At 43.4% G+C, this 19,001-nt stretch overlaps 1 protein-coding gene across 3 annotated transcripts in view; it reads right to left on the minus strand.

Annotated features, from left to right (window-relative positions):
* Positions 1-19,001, minus strand: part of PLXNB1 (plexin B1) — a 333,642-nt gene that overhangs the window by 82,082 nt on the left and 232,559 nt on the right. For all 3 annotated transcript variants that reach the window (XM_089654789.1, XM_089654790.1, XM_089654788.1), the window contains one exon: positions 2,540-2,668. In XM_089654789.1, coding sequence (XP_089510915.1) covers positions 2,540-2,668 — 129 coding nt within the window. The remainder of the gene's footprint in view (positions 1-2,539; positions 2,669-19,001) is intronic.

Raw genomic sequence — 19,001 nt, forward strand, 5'->3', positions numbered from 1 at the left:
TGGTTGGGATTTGAACCAGCGACCCTAGCCGAAGTGCTAAATAAATATATATATATATACATACACACACATACATACATATACATATATATATACATACATTTTATTTTTTAATTTTAAAGGTAAAATAAAAACTCTCTTGTTAATTCCAGATGGGAAATTTCCTTGTTTACATCTTACTTTGCGATATATATATATATATATATATATATATATATAAAAATAATTTTTTTTTTTTTTTTTTAAACATAAAATAAAAAACTCTTGTTAATGCCAGATGGGAAATTTCTTTGTTTACATCTTACTTTAGCCACACTTTTTGCAAAAAGTTTTTTTTTCTCATTTTGGCAGAGAAGCGGCAGGTGGTGCTGTGGCTGGGATTTGAACCAACGACCCAAGTACTGCCAGGCGGAAGTGCTAACCATTTAGCCACTGTGCTGCCCTGTAATAGATTAATTCCTATGATTATCAGTTTCATCTAGTGGCCACAATGTCCTATATGGTCTCACTGGAGTATTTCAGAAAGCTATATTGCATTTTGGCCACTTGATGGCGCTGTTGATCATAGGAAGGAATCTACAGCTGAAAACATGCAGAAGGGAGCCTGCACAGATGTGTGTGACATTCATCATTGTCCAAGAGAAGCAATAAAAATCTTTCAGAAGCAGAACAGCGCAATTACAGTCATGTATGGTGGAATATTTAGATTTACGTAGAAGCCATGGCAGGTATAAAAGACATAAATTATACAATTCTGCAATCATACATCACTCAATATTTTGGTTCAATACAAGCAGCATAAATACCTGAACTTGTTTTAGGCTAGGTTCACATCTGTGCGGGCGGTGCCGCTGCGGATCCACACAAACATTTTTGCAGCCGCACCACCCACACAGAGGAATGCGGACCCGCGGGCGGGTTCCATTACTTCTAATGGCACGTCGCCTGCACTGGGAAACGCAACTGCACCAGGAACCGAGGTTCCCATGCGGGCTGTGGTTTCCACAGAAGTGCAGGGACTTGTTCCCTGCATGTCCCGCGGCATGTGAGTCCATTCAAAGGAATGGGGCTCTCGTGTCCACGCAAAACATGGCCCGCAGGAACGCACATATGTGAACCAGAGCTTAGTGTCAGTCTAATGCAGCCCCTGTACAGCAGAGCTCAAAATGGAAGCGGGAGAAGTAACACAAGCAGCCAATCAGATGTGCCGCTGTGCTCATGAGGACATGCTGATAGGAGGAAAGAGCAGAGTGAAAGAGAAATGAGCTTATGAGTCCTCCATTCACTGCCCACTCACAGGCTGGGGGAGGAACAAGACCTGTGAATGTTACTTCACACCGGTTCACACCTATGCGGCCCTGCGGGCAGTGTTTTGCACGGGCACGAGAGCCCATTCATTTGAATGGACTCCCGTGCCCCGGGACACGCAGGGAAGAAGTCCCTGCACTACTTTGGAAAACGCAGCCAGCATAGGAACCTTAGTTCCCGGTACGGTTACGTTTTCCAGTGCAAGCAGCATGCCATTAGAACTAATGACACCCGCCTGTGGGTCTGTCTGTGCGGCTGCACAGATTTTCGTGTGGATTCGCAGCGGCACTACCCGCACAGATGAGAGAGAAAAATGAAGTCTTCCGCCCTGCCAGACCAGGCTAAGCTGTGTGGCAGAGCGGTGTAAATCTCAGGACTGGATGGATGGAAATACAAATCCTTTGGCAGGTAATATATCTGTGTTATATGTATTCCATCTGTGTATGAAGCGGTTTGCCTGGAGATCAGATATCAGCACACACAACAATGGGAAGGGCAGACAAGCCGTACATACAGTTGCAAAAAAAAGTATGTGAACCCCTTGGGATTACGTGGAGTTTTGCATGAATTGGGCATAACATGTGCTCTGAACGTCATCTAAGTCACAACAATAGAAGAACACAGTCTGCTGAACATAATACTACACAAACATTAGATGTTGCCATGGTTTAATTGCACATAACATGTAAACATTCACAGTGCAGGGAGGAAAAAGTATGTGAACCTTTGGACTTAATAACTGGTTGACCCTCCTTTGGCAGCAATAACCTCAACCAAACGTTTCCTGTAGTTGCAGATCAGACCTGCACAACGATCTGGAGTCATTTTGGACCACTCCTCTTCACAAAACTGTTTCAGTGTAGCAATATTCTTGGGATGTCTGGTGTGAATCGCTCTCTTAAGGTCATGCCACAGCATTTCAATTGGGTTGAGGTCAGGACTCTGACTGGGCCACTCCAGAAGGCGTATTCTGTGCTGTTGCAGCCATTGTTTTGTTGAATTACTTGTATGCTTTGGGTCATTGTCCTGTTGCATCACCCATCCTCTGCGGAGCTTCAGTTGGTGGACAGATGGTCGTACGTTTTCCTGCAAAATGTCTTGATAAACTCTGGAATTCATTTTCCAATTCATGCAAAACTCCACATAATCCCAAGGGGTTCACATAGTTTTTCTTGCAACTGTACATACACCTCTCCTATAATGCAGATGAGCAGATTTAGTTGTTCCTTACCGTGGACGGGGTCATGACATACAGGTTCTTTTGTGGCAGGTCGAAGAGCAGGTCAGCTGACACAGCCGAGTTTAACTGCGTTGGGATAGCGGAATACTGCTGTGCGTCATTATTGTCTCCGAGATACACCTGAAAATAAAACAAACGGGACAGCGATTCATATATCAGGCCGGACCCATCGACATCCACGAAGCCTGCCCCCAGCTGGACACCAACCACCTCACTGTCAGTGCTGCATCTATTACTCTGCACGGTATATTTATTTATTGCAGGAACTTATATCACCCAAATCGCCCACTCCGCTCCTCCCATGATATCTTCCTCTCTAGCTCCCTCATTTCCTCCTCCCACGCTCGCCTCCAGGACTTCTGCAGAGCCTCTCCCATCCTCTGGAACTCCCTACCACAGTATGTCCGGTCAGCCCCCACCCTGTCTGCCTTTAGGCGATCTTTGAAAACTCACTTATTCAGGTAAGTCTACCCCACCTCCACCTAAGAACTGTACTTGAATCACCTCCACCAGATCATCCCCCGCAGCTACCACCTTTTGTATCACCTCCCCCTTCCTTTAGAATGTAAGCTCCACGGGCCGGGCCCTCCTATTCCTTCTGTACTGAAATGTATTGTAATTGTACTGTCTCCCTTATATTGTACAGCGCTGAGCAAACTGTTGGCGCTATATAAATCCTGTATAATAATAACAATAGCGCCATCAATTTCTGAAGTGTTTTACGGGAAGATCTGTTGTTGCTGGGGGAAGGGAAGTATTTCGTTGTGGGTGGTCCATTGTTGCTGGGGATCTATTGTTTCTGGAGGGGATCTATTTCTGCCGCGGGTGTCTACTGATGTTGGGGAAGTCTATTGTTGTTGCTGGGGGTCTATTATTACTGGGAAGTAGGTCTTATTTTGCGGGGGTGTCAATTGTTGCTGGGAGGGATCTACTGTTTAGGGAGGGGTCATTGGCCAATCAGTGATCACATGCAGAGTAGTAAGCAAAATGTCACTTCTGACATCATTGCTTACTACGTGTGAAATCTGTGAATGATCACAGAGGTCACATGGCACAAGGCTATTCACAACAGCCTTGTACCATGTGACAAGCTGTGACCAATCACAGCTCACTCAGTAGTTCTCAATGGCTGCAAGAATGCAGCTAGAGAGAAGGAGAAATGATTGCTTTTACAGCCTTTAAGGGTTTCAAAGCAATCAGTGTAACAAAAAAAAATCTCCCCCCACATGTAGTACAGTGTCACTGCTAGGGTGACAGTATGTAAAAAAAAAAAAACATTAATAATATAAAAAAAAATTAAAAATGTAAAAAAACATTTTGAAAAATCATAATTTTTGGTTATAAACTAATTTGGGTTCTTATTTTTTTTTTGCTAAAAAGATGGTGACACTGCACTGCTACCAGTATGTAAAAAAAAAAAAAACATAAATAATAATATAAAAAAATAAAAATAAATGTTTACAAATTATAATTTTTGGTTATAAACTAATTTGGGTTCTTCTTTTTTTTTTTGCTAAAAAGATGGTGACACTGCACTGCTACCAGTATGTAAAAAAAAAAAACATTAATAATAATCTAAAAAATAAAAAATAAAAATGTAAATAAAAATGTTTACAAATTATAATTTTTGGTTATAAACTAATTTGGGTTCTTATTTTTTTTTCTGCTAAAAAGATGGTGACACTGTACTGCTACCAGCATGTAAAAAATAAAAACATTAATAATAATCTAAAAAATAAAAAATAAAAATGTAAAAAAAATGTTTGCAAATTATAATTTTTGGTTATAAACTAATTTGGGTTCTTATTATTTTTTTTGCTAAAAAGATGGTGACACTGTACTGCTACCAGTATGTAAAAAATAAAAACATTAATAATAATCTAAAAAATAAAAAATAAACATGTAAATAAAAATGTTTACAAATTATAATTGTTGGTTATAAACTAATTTGGGTTCTTTTTTTTTTGCTAAAAAGATGGTGACACTGTACTGCTACCAGTATGTAAAAAAAAAAACATAAATAACAATATAAAAAAAAAATAAAAATGTAAAAAAAAATGTTTACAAATTATAATGTTTGGTTATAAACTAATTTGGGTTCTTTTTTTTTTTTTTTGCTAAAAAGATGGTGACACTGTACTGCTACCAGTATGTAAAAAAAAAAAACATAAATAATAATATAAAAAAAAATAAAAATGTAAAAAAAAATGTTCACAAATTATAAGTTTTGGTTATAAACTTATTTGGGTTATTTTTATTTTTACTAAAAATATAACAGAATAAATTTTGGCCAAGATTTATGATGAAATATTATTTATTTGCAAAATGTTATAAGAAAAACACTTTCAAAATTTTTGGACTATTTCATTTACATAGCAAAAAAAAAAAAAAATCCCAGTGGTTATAAACTAATTTGGGTTATTTTTTTTTTTTTGCTAAAAAGATGCTGACACTGTACTGCTACCAGTATGTAAAAAAAAACCCATAAATAATAATATAAAAAAAAATAAAAATGTAAAAAAAATTGTTTACAAATTATAATTTTTGGTTATAAACTAATTTGGGTTCTTCTTTTTTTTTTTTTGCTAAAAAGATGGTGACACTGTACTGCTACCAGTATGTAAAAAAAAAAACCATAAATAATAATATAAAAAAAAAATAAAAATGTAAAAAAAAATGTTTACAAATTATAATTTTTGGTTATAAACTAATTTGGGTTCTTATTTTTTTTTTTTTTGCTAAAAAGATGGTGACACTGCACTGCTACCAGTATGTAAAAAATAAAAACATTAATAATAATCTAAAAAATAAAAAATAAACATGTAAATAAAAATGTTTACAAATTATAATTGTTGGTTATAAACTAATTTGGGTTCTTTTTTTTTTTGCTAAAAAGATGGTGACACTGTACTGCTACCAGTATGTAAAAAAAAAACATAAATAACAATATGAAAAAAAAAAAAATGTAAAAAAAAATGTTTACAAATTATAATTTTTGGTTATAAACTAATTTGGGTTCTTATTTTTTTTTTGCTAAAAAGATGGTGACACTGTACTGCTACCAGTATGTAAAAAAAAAACATAAATAATATAAAAAAAAACAAAAATGTAAATAAACATTTTTACAAATTATAATTTTTGGTTATATACTAATTTGGGTTCTTATTTTTTTTTTGCTATAAAGATGGTGACACTGTACTGCTACCAGTATGTAAAAAAAAAAAAAACATAAATAATAATATTAAAAAAAAATGTTTACAAATTATAATTTTTGGTTATAAACTAATTTGGGTTCTTATTTTTTTTTTTTTGCTAAAAAGATGGTGACACTGTACTGCTACCAGTATGTAAAAAAAAACATAAATAATAATATAAAAAAAATAAAAATGTAAAAAAAAAGTTTACAAATTATAATTTTTGGTTATAAACTCATTTGGGTTATTTTTTTTTTTACTAAAAATATAACAGAATAAATTTTGGCCAAGATTTATGATGAAATATTATTTATTTGCAAAATGTTATAAGAAAAACACTTTCAAAATTTTTGGACATTTTCATTTACATAGCAAAAAAAAATAAAAATCCCAGCGGTGAATAAATACTACCAAAAATCAAGCTTTATCTGTCTCAAAAAAATGATAAAAAATGCATATGGGTACAGTGTTGCATGACCGCGCAATTGTCATTCAAAGTGTGATGGCACTGAAAGCTGAAAATTGGCCTGGGCAGGAAGGGGGTGAAAGTGTCCGGACTTGAAGGGGGGGAAGTGTCCGGGCTGGAAGGGGGGAAAGTGTCCGGACTGGAAGGGGGTGAAAGTGTCCGGACTGGAAGGTGGTGAAAGTGTCCGGACTGGAAGGGGGTGAAAGTGTCCGGACTGGAAGGAGGGGAAGTGTCCGGACTGGAAGGGGGTGAAAGTGTCCGGACTGGAAGGGGGGGAAGTGTCCGGACTGGAAGGGGGTGAAAGTGTCCGGACTGGAAGGGGTGAAAGTGTCCGGACTGGAAGGGGGTGAAAGTGTCCGGACTGGAAGGGGTGAAAGTGTCCGGACTGGAAGGGGTGAAAGTGTCCGGACTGGAAGGGGGTGAAAGTGTCCGGACTGGAAGGGGGTGAAAGTGTCCGGACTGGAAGGGGTGAAAGTGTCCGGACTGGAAGGGGGTGAAAGTGTCCGGACTGGAAGGGGGTGAAAGTGTCCGGACTGAAAGGGGTGAAAGTGTCCGGACTGGAAGGGGGTGAAAGTGTCCGGACTGGAAGGGGGTGAAAGTGTCCGGACTGGAAGGGGTGAAAGTGTCCGGACTGGAAGGGGGTGAAAGTGTCCGGACTGGAAGGGGGTGAAAGTGTCCGGACTGGAAGGGGTGAAAGTGTCCGGACTGGAAGGGGGTGAAAGTGTCCGGACTGGAAGGGGGTGAAAGTGTCCGGACTGGAAGGGGGTGAAAGTGTCCGGACTGGAAGGGGGTGAAAGTGTCCGGACTGGAAGGGGGTGAAAGTGTCCGGACTGGAAGGGGGTGAAAGTGTCCGGACTGGAAGGGGGGGAAGTGTCCGGACTGGAAGGGGGTGAAAGTGTCCGGACTGGAAGGGGGTGAAAGTGTCCGGACTGGAAGGGGGTGAAAGTGTCCGGACTGGAAGGGGGGGAAGTGTCCGGACTGGAAGGGGGTGAAAGTGTCCGGACTGGAAGGGGGTGAAAGTGTCCGGACTTGAAGCGTTAATAACCTTTAATATTTGTATTTACTTGTTTCTATATTATAATCACTCCCTAACAAGCAAAGCCATAGGAGGAGACACGTAGGTTCACTTTAATAAATGACGGCATGTTAAAGTTTAGCCGCACGGCCAGAAAACAGAACATCAGTCTGCATGACGACCGGCGGTTTCCGAACTACCCATCGCATCCCTCGCCATTCTTCAGCTCGCTGCTCCCTGTAACCTGGATCGAAGTAGCAAACAATCCATCTTCAAAATAGATGCAACAAGCCCAGTTCTGAACAGCTAGTCACGACCTTGAGTTGGACCTTCAATCCCATGCGCTGCCTGCAGATGGCGCTGCTGCTGCGTTTAAAAAAAAAAAAAACTCCACGGCTGGTATTTTATCAAATTAGAACACGTCTTTCCAACACGGCAAGGCCACCGTGCTCAGAATGGCGAAGGACCTGCTAGCTCTCTAGCAATTAACTCATAACCCAGAGTGCTGTCTTACACAAGCCGCTATTGTACACCCCAGGAAAAGGATAAATGGCCGGGGCCGGACGGCAATATTTCAAACCAAATAAAATGATTCCGCGGCTTCTCTAACAAATCTACAGCACACCTGAGGAGCCGATCCCGACTGCTGGGCGGCAATTATTTCCATGCCAGGCGCTGGGAACAAACAGGCGGCGAGTTTGGTAATTGGGCTCCCCGCAATTTCTTAACTTTTTTACCTGGCGTCCCTTTTATGTAATCCTTAAAGGAGAAATCTTGGCAGAAATACAACATTTAGTAATAAGTACAGCTGGGAACCCGTGTCTGCTTCCTGGATTTTCAGCTGCTTGAAAAAGACAAAAAAAAATTGGGGGCTCCAAGCAAGAAACTAAACCAACTGCAAAGTGATTATTTGGTTATTGACACATTTTTTTTATTTTTGAAGCTCTGTGGTGCAGCAGGCACACTAAAAACTTACACCAGGTACAGAAAAAGACTGCACAGGGTGTGCACAAGGTCCTCCTCTGATGAAAAGGGACTCTGGCCTTGATCTCCCAGGGAACAGGACTTTGGATGGGTACAGGGGTACTTGTGGCCCACCCTGGGGATGGGGGTACTTACCTATGGTCCACTCTGGGGATGGGGGTACTTCATGGCCCACCCTGGGGATGGGTGTCCATCTTGCAGTCCGCACTGAGGAATGGGGTACTTACTCATGGGCCACCCTGGGAATGAGGGAACTTGTGGCCCACCCTAGGGATGGGGGTACTTTTGTTCCACACTGGGGATGGGGGTACTCATGGTCCACCCTGGGGATGGGAGTACTTGCAGTCCACCCTAAGGATGGCGGTACTTGCAGTCCGCCCTGGGAATGGGGGTACTTAAAAATGGTCCACCCTGGGGATGGGGGTACTTAAAAATGGTCCACCCTGGGGATGGGGGTACTTGTGGCCCACCCTGGGGATGGGGATACTCATGGTCCATCCTGGGGATGGGGGTACTCGTGGCCCACCCTGGGGATGGCGGTACTTGCAGTCGACCCCGGGGAAGGGAGTACTTACTCATGGGCCGCCCTGTGGATGAGGGTACTTGTGGCCCACCCTGGGGATGGGGGTACTCAGGTTCCACACTGGGGATGGGGGTACTCGTGGCCCACCCTGGGGATGGCGGTACTTGCAGTCCACCCCGGGGAAGGGAGTACTTACTCATGGGCCGCCCTGTGAAAGAGGGTACTTGTGGCCCACCCTGGGGATGGGGGTACTCAGGTTCCACACTGGGGATGGGGGTACTCGTGGTCCACCCTGGGGACGGGGGTACTTGCAGTTCATCCTGGGGATAGGGGTACTCTTGGTCTACTCTGGGTATGGTCCACCCTAAGGATTGGGATATTTATGGCCCACCCTGGGGATGGGGGTATTCATGGTTAACCATGGTGATGAGGATACTCATGGCCCACCCTGGTGATGGGGGTACTGGTGATCGAGGTACTCCTAGTCCACCCTGGAGATAAGGGAACTCATGGTCCACCCAGCCAAAACCCTTTCTTCGAGAGTTCTGTCAAAGTAGGGTCTACCCCCATACTGTGACATCACCTGCCCAACATGAACCCATGACCCTGAGATTAAAAGTCTCATGCTCTACCGAATGAGTTAGCTGGGCCACATCTTGACTTACAGAGTAGCCATTACACACAATGCACATCGTGGTGCGTTACCACCAGTGTGTTAATGTGCATTGTGGTAAGGAAGTCCATTCAACATGTATTCACATCTACAACACATTTTTTGCATTTCTGTCCTATGTGCTGTAGCACAGGTGAATTAAGAACATATGTTGGGTTTGCACCAAGCAGAAGACTGCTGGAATTAAAGTGGTTGTAAACCCTTCCATACACCCAGTGAAGTGATTGGACTAGGGTGATAAAGGGATTAAACAAATCCTCCTACATAAGTTGTACCTGTTTATCTGCAGTCTTCTCTACATCAATAAAAAGTGTTGAATTTTAAAGCTTGTCTGAGAGTTCAGAATAAAGGGGGTGGAGATCTGAAGTTACACTCTGCAGCGGCCAGTGAGGAGAGCTCTGAGAACTGATTGTAAGGAAGAGAGACACCCCCCACACACAGCACACAGGAACAAAGCTGAGGCTGTCAATCTGCTGGAGGTCCCTCCCCTGTCACCATTTTTCTCTTTGTGTCAGGAAACCTGTCAGCAGTGACTAATGCTGATAGCAGAGGAATGAAGCAGCAGAGAGAAATCACACTTAGGCTCCATGTACACTAGTGTTTTTTTTAGCCCCTAGAAGCTGTTTTCAGCATTTTTTTCTGCTCCTAGAAGCTAAATAGTGCTATCCTATGTGTTCATGAACACCATTTTAGGATTGTAGTGTTTTTCAAGCTTCAGCATTTAGGAGCAGAAAAAAATTGTTTTCGTAGAGTTTTTGGTAGCATTTTTCCAGAGAAAAAAAGCTGAATGCTCCTAAATGCTACTAAAGCACTCCTAATACCTTTTTTAAAAACTTTTTTCCCCCTTCCTGTACTGTAAAAACGCTAAAAAAAGCTAACGTTCCTAAAAGTTTCTAAAACACTGCTAAAAAGTGCTATTACCAGAGCTTTTTATCCAGCATTTCATTTCCAGCATTTTTTTATCATAAAGAAACGCTAGTGTGAATGGAGCCTTAGTGCTCTTAACTGAGACAAGTACACACTATGGAAGGATATGCTTTGTTCATGTTTCATGTCTGAGGTTTGCAACCACTTTAAGGCTGAACTGCAGTCTTCCCTTCAGTCTTCCACAGTTGTACAAACTTCATTATAGTGTTGAAATGGCTTACTCTGATTTCACAACACACTGTGAGCTTCTCACAGTGTGCATTAGAAGCTACACCAAGTTTGACAGAGCATCATCTAGACCTTCCCTGCTCATCCTGACTGTCCCTGGCCCACCCCTTTCATCCACTGGATTTTAGTTGTTTCAATGATGGAAGCTCCGTATCACATATGGGTGTTAGCCAGGATCATCTGAATGCCAATACAGCCTGCCTAGGAACCAGGGGCGGACTGACCATTTGGAAACTCGGGCCTGGGGCCAGTAGGGGGCCCCATGAGATGCCCCTGGTACCTGTTTCATAGGCTTTTTTGAGTTTGGGCAAGGACACAGGGGCCCCATGATCCCCTATTGCCTGGGGGCCCCATGAGTTGTCAGTCCGCCCCTGCTAGGAACACTTCTCCAGACTTACACCCACCCAGCAAGACATTTTGATATTTGCATAACTTCTCCCAAGAGCCAGCCCACTGCTTGCATTAGGACTGAGGACGAGAGGAGTGCTGAGGCAGGGTGCTGTGATGTTTTCAGGAAACTATGTACATCATTCTGAAGGCCTCTCCTACTAGCCATGATCTTTCTGCTTTGCATAGGGATGCACAGAAACCTAGTGATGATGTCATAGGTGCTACAATAAGTTAGGTAATGAAAATGGAAATCATTTATTTGAAAATTTTAATTTGCATGTTATTGAGGGTGGGATAGAGGGACCAAGGTAGCCAAAATATAAGTACTGTACATTAAACTTCAACTTTTTGGTATGTATTTAAGGATTTTAGTTATTAAGTAGATGTGGGGGGAGGGGTGTCCCAGGAGATGGGGGGACAGGAGGTTGGGGTTGAAGGCTGTTGATATGCAAAAAACTCAAGACAGATCTACCCTAGCTTCCTATTGACGGCACACTCTCCTCTACAAAAGTCAAGTTGGAGTACCTTCTACCTACAGCCAAGTCATAGGACTTTTCACAGGTCTGCCCATTTTCCAGCTACACCTGTAGAATCTGGATAGTCCCACTGAACATAAATCTAGGTGAACATTAACAAAAACAACCCAAAATATACACTCATTGACAATGCTTTCCCTTTAAATGTAGACATTAATTGCCAATACTGATGTCTTCTTTTTTCCCGCCAACACACCCACCTTGTAAGACAAAACAAAAATGTAATATTGGGTGTTCAGACTTGCTCATGATGATGTCATTCGGCTCAGAGAATTAGATGAAGTTACACATAATTGTGCGGGAATAATTTACGAGCCTATAGTGGAATTATTAGGAATTTGGAAGACACACATATTAGGATCTTATCCGTTTCTCCAACATGGTCGAACCTTCTGAAGGATGATAATCTTTTGTTCTATCAACAAACTGATCATAAACACCGTTCAATCAAGGAATTCTAAGATCCGCCCAATGTTTTGTTTGCAGTTGAACTGAAGAAGTTTGAAGAGTCAGCACATTGAAAAATGATATTTCAGTGTTTGATGGATGGTGAGTTCAACCACCCAATAAATAGACTCTTCTACAGGTATCTCTCAGGGATTCCATTGGTGAGATCTCTGAGTTCCTGGTTCTTCACACCTGCTTCCACCATCCCTGATGGATTATGTATCCATTTTATAATACTGAAAATGTAACAGAAGAAGCTGGAACACACAAAGGTGGATGGGAACACCTAAAACTCCAAGGTAGACAGGAACATAGTTGGAAATTACAGTGGGTTCCCTTGCTTATTGGGGTCAGAAATCGGGCCACATGGTGGCTTAGTAGTTAGCACTCCTGACTTCTGGTCCATTAGTCAAGGACCCCACCATAATTTCCAACACTGCTTCTGTCCACCTGGACGTTCTAGGTGATCTTGCCCACTTTTGTGTGTTCCTTGCAAATCCAGGTCCTCGACTCTAATCCTGGTCAGGACTCTATCTGCCGCTTGTATGGATTTCCTCTAGGTACTCTGATTTCCCTCTACACTCCAAAGGCATACTGGTAGGTTAACTGGCTCCTGTCTAAATTTGCCCTAGTATGTGTATCTGTATGTGAGTTAGGGACCTTAGACTGAAGCTCCTTGAGGGCAGGGACTGATGTGAATGTACAATATATGTAAATCTCAGCTTAATTTGTTAGTGCTATTTACTGCATGTACCTGAAATAAATCTAAGAATCCTGTTGATTGGCTGTTCCACCACCGAGCGATGTATTGAATTATTGTTGGTGGTGGGCAGCAGATGGGGGGGTTGGGTACCACATCTTTCAGGCTAGTAGTGAGTCGGGTGGCAAGGGAGTATAGGAAAAAGAGGGAAATGATTCTTATTATGTCTCCTATAGAGCAAACCTCTTACTCTGTGTAAAATGGCCAAAGTAAATGCCCATGTACAATGTTTACAATATAACTCACATGATCCAACAAACTAAAAGGCATGCATGCACATCTTGTGGTTCCTTATAAATTTGCTCCGATCTGCAGTGCATTTTGAAAAATACGACATATTTTCTATTTTTTCGGCATTTTAGTGTGTTTGGAGGCCCAAAGACGTCAATGGCGGTACAACCAAACACACATAACATTTTGATGCGTTGGAAACAGGTATTAACCAGTCAATCAATGGCTGGTAACCCTATCCGCTCCAAATTCTATATTCAACAATACACTGAAAATGTGCATCAAAAAACATGTCAAGGCACAAAGGGAATGCACCTCGACGCATCTCAGATGTAAAGGGCCTATATTGTGCTATTCAATGAGCACATTTTTTGGGGTTTTAGTTTCATGAACTGTAAAGTCATCCCTCTACTGATCTGTGCGCTGCTGTGCCGCCATCCCCAGACTGAGCCCTGCGGACCCCCCTCCTCCGCCTCTCACCACCTCTGTGAACAGGAAATTGTCATAATATAATTTGATTCAGGTGAATAGGCTGTAGGAATTTGCTTGAGATGAAATTAGCTGCTTACGGCCACAAGGTCGGCTATGGGCTGGAAAACAACAACGTCATTAACAAGGATCACGGGTCACCCCTGCTCTGGAAGCTGGGATTAACATTTTGTTTTCCTTCTTAAAAATGTCAGATTTAGATGAGTGGAGTGTACTGTGCACCATGAAAATTACTGGCTAATGGCTTAAAGGGTAACTTCACCTTTTCATGAAAAATGAGGAGGTGAACTAACGCCAAATATCCTGCCCACCCCTACGCCTCCCACTGCACATGCCCTGTGCTGCCAATGTAGTGGTCCATACACCGTAGTACACAGCCCCGAGGTAAGTATTCATCATAATGCTCATAATGGCAACTACTTATTGGTCAGCACACCATGTGACTGCACTGATCAATCAGAAGCACTTGTTTCTTTTGAGACACCTTACCAGAAGAAGAAGAAGCCAAGGATGAACTTCTCATTGGTCAGCACAGTCACCTTTACCATTATCACAAAGAGTGAAAGTGAATGAAAATCCCAATTTTTGGGTTGTTCTTAGAACAGAAATAGAGGGGAAATCTTATAATGGAAACACTAGTTCTGGTGACACCCCTGGATTCCCTCACTTTGGAGGGATTTTCTGTCACCTCCTGTTTTGACCATGGGACAGGAAGTGAAGAGAAATCTCCTCAATGTGATACGATGGCAGGAAAAAATATTGACAGAGTTTTTAAACCTCCCTTTTTGCGTTTAGTTCTACTTTAACCCCTTGGCGCTGGCGCCTCCTGGCCCTTTAAGGGTTTCAGATGCCGGGAGGCAGGGTGGGGTTTTAGGGTCATGTGACGCCGTGATTCGCTGTCATGGCAGTCACATGATCGGGAAAGGTCCAGGTCGCAAGAGGAGATCGGGATCTTTCCGTGAGTACCGGACATGTGTGCTGGGAGCATGCAGGGCGCGCGCTCTCAGCGCATATGTTTTTCTTAATTGCACGCAAATGTGCGGCCGCTTGGCGTCAAGGCCCAGACGCCGTAAGGCCGCACATTTGTGTGCGGCCAGCGCCAAGAGGTTAATCTAGATTTATAAGCATTAAAGTGCTCCTCCATATATGCCAGTTATGACCGGGACAAGGGGTGGGCAGTAGAGGCGGCCGCCCTGGGCTCAATGGTTTATTGCAGGGATGGTGGCACCCTGTTCTGAGTTCCTTCTGTTACAAGGTTGACAGGAGAAGTGACAACGGCATCACTACTTCTGTCAGCCCAGCACTGGAAGCAGCAAGAAGAGAGCCAGGAGCAAATGCTGGTTGCGCACCCTCCAAGCAGCTACTCTAAGCTCGCACATCATGAACAGGGGGGGCATAGTTTGGCATCTCTGCTCTGGGCACTGGATGACCTTGTCCTGGCACTGATGCCAGTTTGTATACAGTTGTGTCCAAAATTATTCAACCCCCAATGCTGTAAAGGGGTTTAGGGACTATAGTGTACATTTGGAATTGTATTCAGAATCAAATCCTACAAGGACGTTGTAACTACCCAAATGCAACTAAAATGACATCAATTGTTTATGTAATACAGTAGTAAATGGTTCTTATGTGGTTTCTTCATTGCCACAATTATTCAACCCCTTAAAGACTACCACTCTGAAGAACAGAGGTTCATACAGGTGCTTTCCATCAGGTATTGAAAACACCTGTGGATGTCACCGAGCAGCAATCAAGCATAATAAGCACCAATTAGGCAGCTTTAAAATGACTGTGATACTCAGCTCCTTCTAGACATTTACTGGTGTGGTTACAAACATGGTGAAGGCAACAGAATGGTCCAGGAAGACAAGAGAAGAGGTGATTTCTCTTCACAGGAAGGGCAATGGCTATAAGAAGATTGCAAAGATGTTAAACATACCAAGAGACACCTTAGGAAGCATCATTCGCAAATTCAAGGCAAAGGGCACTGTTGAAACGCTACCTGGTCGTGGCAGAAAGAAGATGCTGACTTCGACTGCTGTGCGCTACCTGAAGCGTAGAGTGGAGAGAAGTCCCCGTGTGACTGCTGAGGAACTGAGAAAAGATTTGTCAGATGTGGGTACAGAAGTTTCAGCCCAGACAATAAGACGCACACTGCGTAATGAAGGCCTCCGTGCCAGAACTCCCAGGCGTACCCCCTTGCTGTCTCCAAAGAATAAGAAGAGTCGACTGCAGTATGCCAAAAGCCATGTGGACAAACCACAAAAGTTGTGGGATAGTGTTCTGTGGACTGATGAAACAAAATTAGAACTGTTTGGGCCCATGGATCAACGCTATGTTTGGAGGAGGAAGAACAAGGCCTATGATGAAAAGAACACCTTGCCTACTGTGAAGCATGGTGGAGGGTCAATCATGCTTTGGGGCTGTTTTGCTTCTGCAGGTACAGGGAAGCTTCAGCGTGTGCAAGGTACCATGAATTCTCTTCAGTACCAGGAGATATTGGATGGAAACGTGATGCAGTCCGTCACACACCTGAGGCTTGGGAGACGTTGGACCTTTCAACAGGACAATGATCCCAAGCATACCTCCAAGTCCACTAGAGCATGGTTGCAGAGGAAAGGCTGGAACATTTTGGAGTGGCCATCGCAGTCACCAGACTTAAATCCGATTGAGAACCTCTGGTGGGACTTAAAGAAAGCAGTTGCAGTGCGCAAGCCTAAGAATGTGACTGAACTGGAGGCCTTTGCCCATGAAGAATGGGCGAAGATACCCGTAGATCGCTGCAAGACACTTGTGTCAAGCTATGCTTCACGTTTAAAAGCTGTTATAACTGTAAAAGGATGCTGTACTAAGTACTAAGATTGAATGTCACTTGGGGGTTGAATAAAACTGATAATGCTGTGAGCACAGAAAAGACATTTGTGGTTATTTCATTATAACTGTTATGTTATATTTGTCTGACCTACAAGTGCCTCTTTAATGTAAATGTAAGCAAGATGACTGAATGATCAAAAGCAATGTCAAACTGGCCAAAACACTCAATTTCAGTGGGGGTTGAATAATTTTGGACACAACTGTATTTCAATACATTTCAGCTGCCCAATATTGTACGGTTTGTGGGGGAAGCAGATGAGTCCAGACTGTATATAAGGTTTATATTCTGATCTTCCTCTGCAATTTGCAATAATTCTCCGATGGTGTCACAGTATAGTCAGAGATCCCACTTCTCCTGACCACAGTTGGGCTTATTAAATTAAAGCTGTCCTCAAATGTCAACAAACATCTATGGCAAAGCCGATCTAAAACCAAGCAAAAAATGTAATATATTTATAGCATACTAACCCTTAGATGTGGTGGTCGCATTTGTTTTCTTCTTCAGGGTTTCTTCTTATTATTTTCACCTGGTGACTCTGCCAAAAAAATACTTACTGCCCTACGGTGACAAGACTTGCTACACTATATTGCCAAAAGTATTGGGCCCCCTGCCTTTACAAGCACATGACCTTTAATGGCATCCCAGTCTTAGTCCGTAGGGTTCAATATTGAGTTGGCCCCGCCCTGTGCAGCTATAACAGCTTCAACTCTTCTGGGAAGGCCGTCCACAAGGTTTAGGAGGGTGTCTATGGGAAGGTTGGACCATTCTTCCAGAAGCACATTTGTGAGGTCAGGCACTGATGTCGGGGGAGGAGGCCTGGCTTGCAGTTTCTGCTCTATATCATCCCAAAAGGTGTTCTATCAGGTTGAGGTCAGGACTCTGTGCAGGCCAGTCAAGTTCCTCCACCCCAAACTGGCTCCTCCATGTCTTTATGGACCTTGCTTTGTGCACTGGTGCTCAGTGAAGTTGGAACAGGAAGGGGCCATCCCCAAACTGTTCCCACAAAGTTGGGTGCATGAAATTGTCCAAAATGTCTTGGTATGCTGACGCCTTAAGAGTTACCTTCACTGGAACTAGGGGGCCAAGCCCAACCCCTGAAAAACAACCCCACACCATAATCCCCCCTCCAATAAACTTTACACTTGGCACAATGCAGTCAGGCAAGTACCGCCAAACCCAGACACATCCATCGGATTGCCAGACAGAGAAGCGTGATTCGTCAGAGAACATGTCTCCATTGCTCTAGAGTCCAGTGGCGGCGTGCCTTACACCACTGCATCCGACACTCTACATTGGACTTGGTGATGTAAGGCTTGGATGCAGCTGCTAGGCAATGGAAACCCATTCCATGAAGCTCTCTAGGCACTGTTGCTATGCCAATCTGAAGGCCACACAAAGTTTGGAGGTCTTTAGCTATTGACTCTGCAGACAGTTGGTGACTTCTGTGCACTGTGAGCTTCAGTATACATTGACCCCACTCTGTCATGTTACGTGGCCTACGACTTGGTGGCTGAGTTGCTGTTGTTCCCAGTTGCTTCCACTTTGCTATAATACCTCTAACAGTTGAGCGTGGAATAGAGTCTGCATGCCTAGGGGCTTGATTTTATACACCTGTGACCATGGAGGTAATTGGAACACCTGAACCCAATGATTTGGAGGGCTGGCCCAATACTTTTGGCAATATAGTGAATCTGTACAGTATTTATTGTGAAGAAGCATTGTCACCTTAGGACAGGAAGTGCTTTAGGACTTCAAAACCCCTCCCTCTCCATAACAGGGGGAGGAGGTGTTCTGCAGTTCACATAGGTAGTTGGGAACAATGTAACTGATAACAGTGCAGCACAGGGAAAGAGCACATGAAGTGATCAGCTCACTAGAGGCAGGACTAATAGGTATTTTTATGGAACAGATTTAGCAAAATACTTTGTCCCACTGCATGGGTGGATTTTGTCTGATGCCCAGAGTGCCGATGTAATTCAAAAGTACTAGGTACTTGGTCATGTGATCTCTGTCAAAGCACTAACTGGCTGATCCTCAACTTTGGCAAGACCAAGTGTCTAGACCAGGGGTCTCCAAACTGCGGCCCGCGGGCCATATGTGGCCCTTTGCTTGCTTTTATCCGGCCCGCGGGGCACTTTTTCTTACACTGATATGAAGCACTATTCCTTCCATTGACACCAACGATGGGGTGCTATTCCTCCCAATGACACCAATGATTGTGCACTATTCCTCCCACTGGCACCAACAATGGGGCACTATTCCTCCCACTGACACCAATGACTGGGCGTTATTCCTCCCACTGACACCAATGATGGGGCACTGTTCCTCCCACTGACCCCAATGACGGGACACTGTTCCTCCCACTGACCCCAGCGATGGAGCACTGTTCCTCCCATTGACCCCAAGGATGGGACACTGTTCCTCCCACTGATCCCAATGATGGGGCACTGTTCTTCCCATTGACACCAGCGACGGGGCACTGTTACTTCCACTGACACCAGCGACGGGGAACTGTTCCTCCGACTGATACCAAAAATGGGGAACTAATTATCCCACTGATACCAATGATGGGACACTGTTCCTTCCACTGACCACCAAGCCTAGGGTATTGTTTACTCCCACTGATGCCAGGGCATTTTCTACTCCCACTGGTCACAATTAAGCCCCCCTAAAGGTTGAAGGGCAGTAAACTGGCTCTTTGTTTAAAAAATGTGG

This window comes from Staurois parvus, unplaced genomic scaffold, assembly GCF_062004578.1.
Source record: "Staurois parvus isolate SC_StPar_1 unplaced genomic scaffold, SC_StPar_1.0 ptg000799l, whole genome shotgun sequence".
Taxonomy (NCBI): Eukaryota; Metazoa; Chordata; class Amphibia; order Anura; family Ranidae; genus Staurois; species Staurois parvus.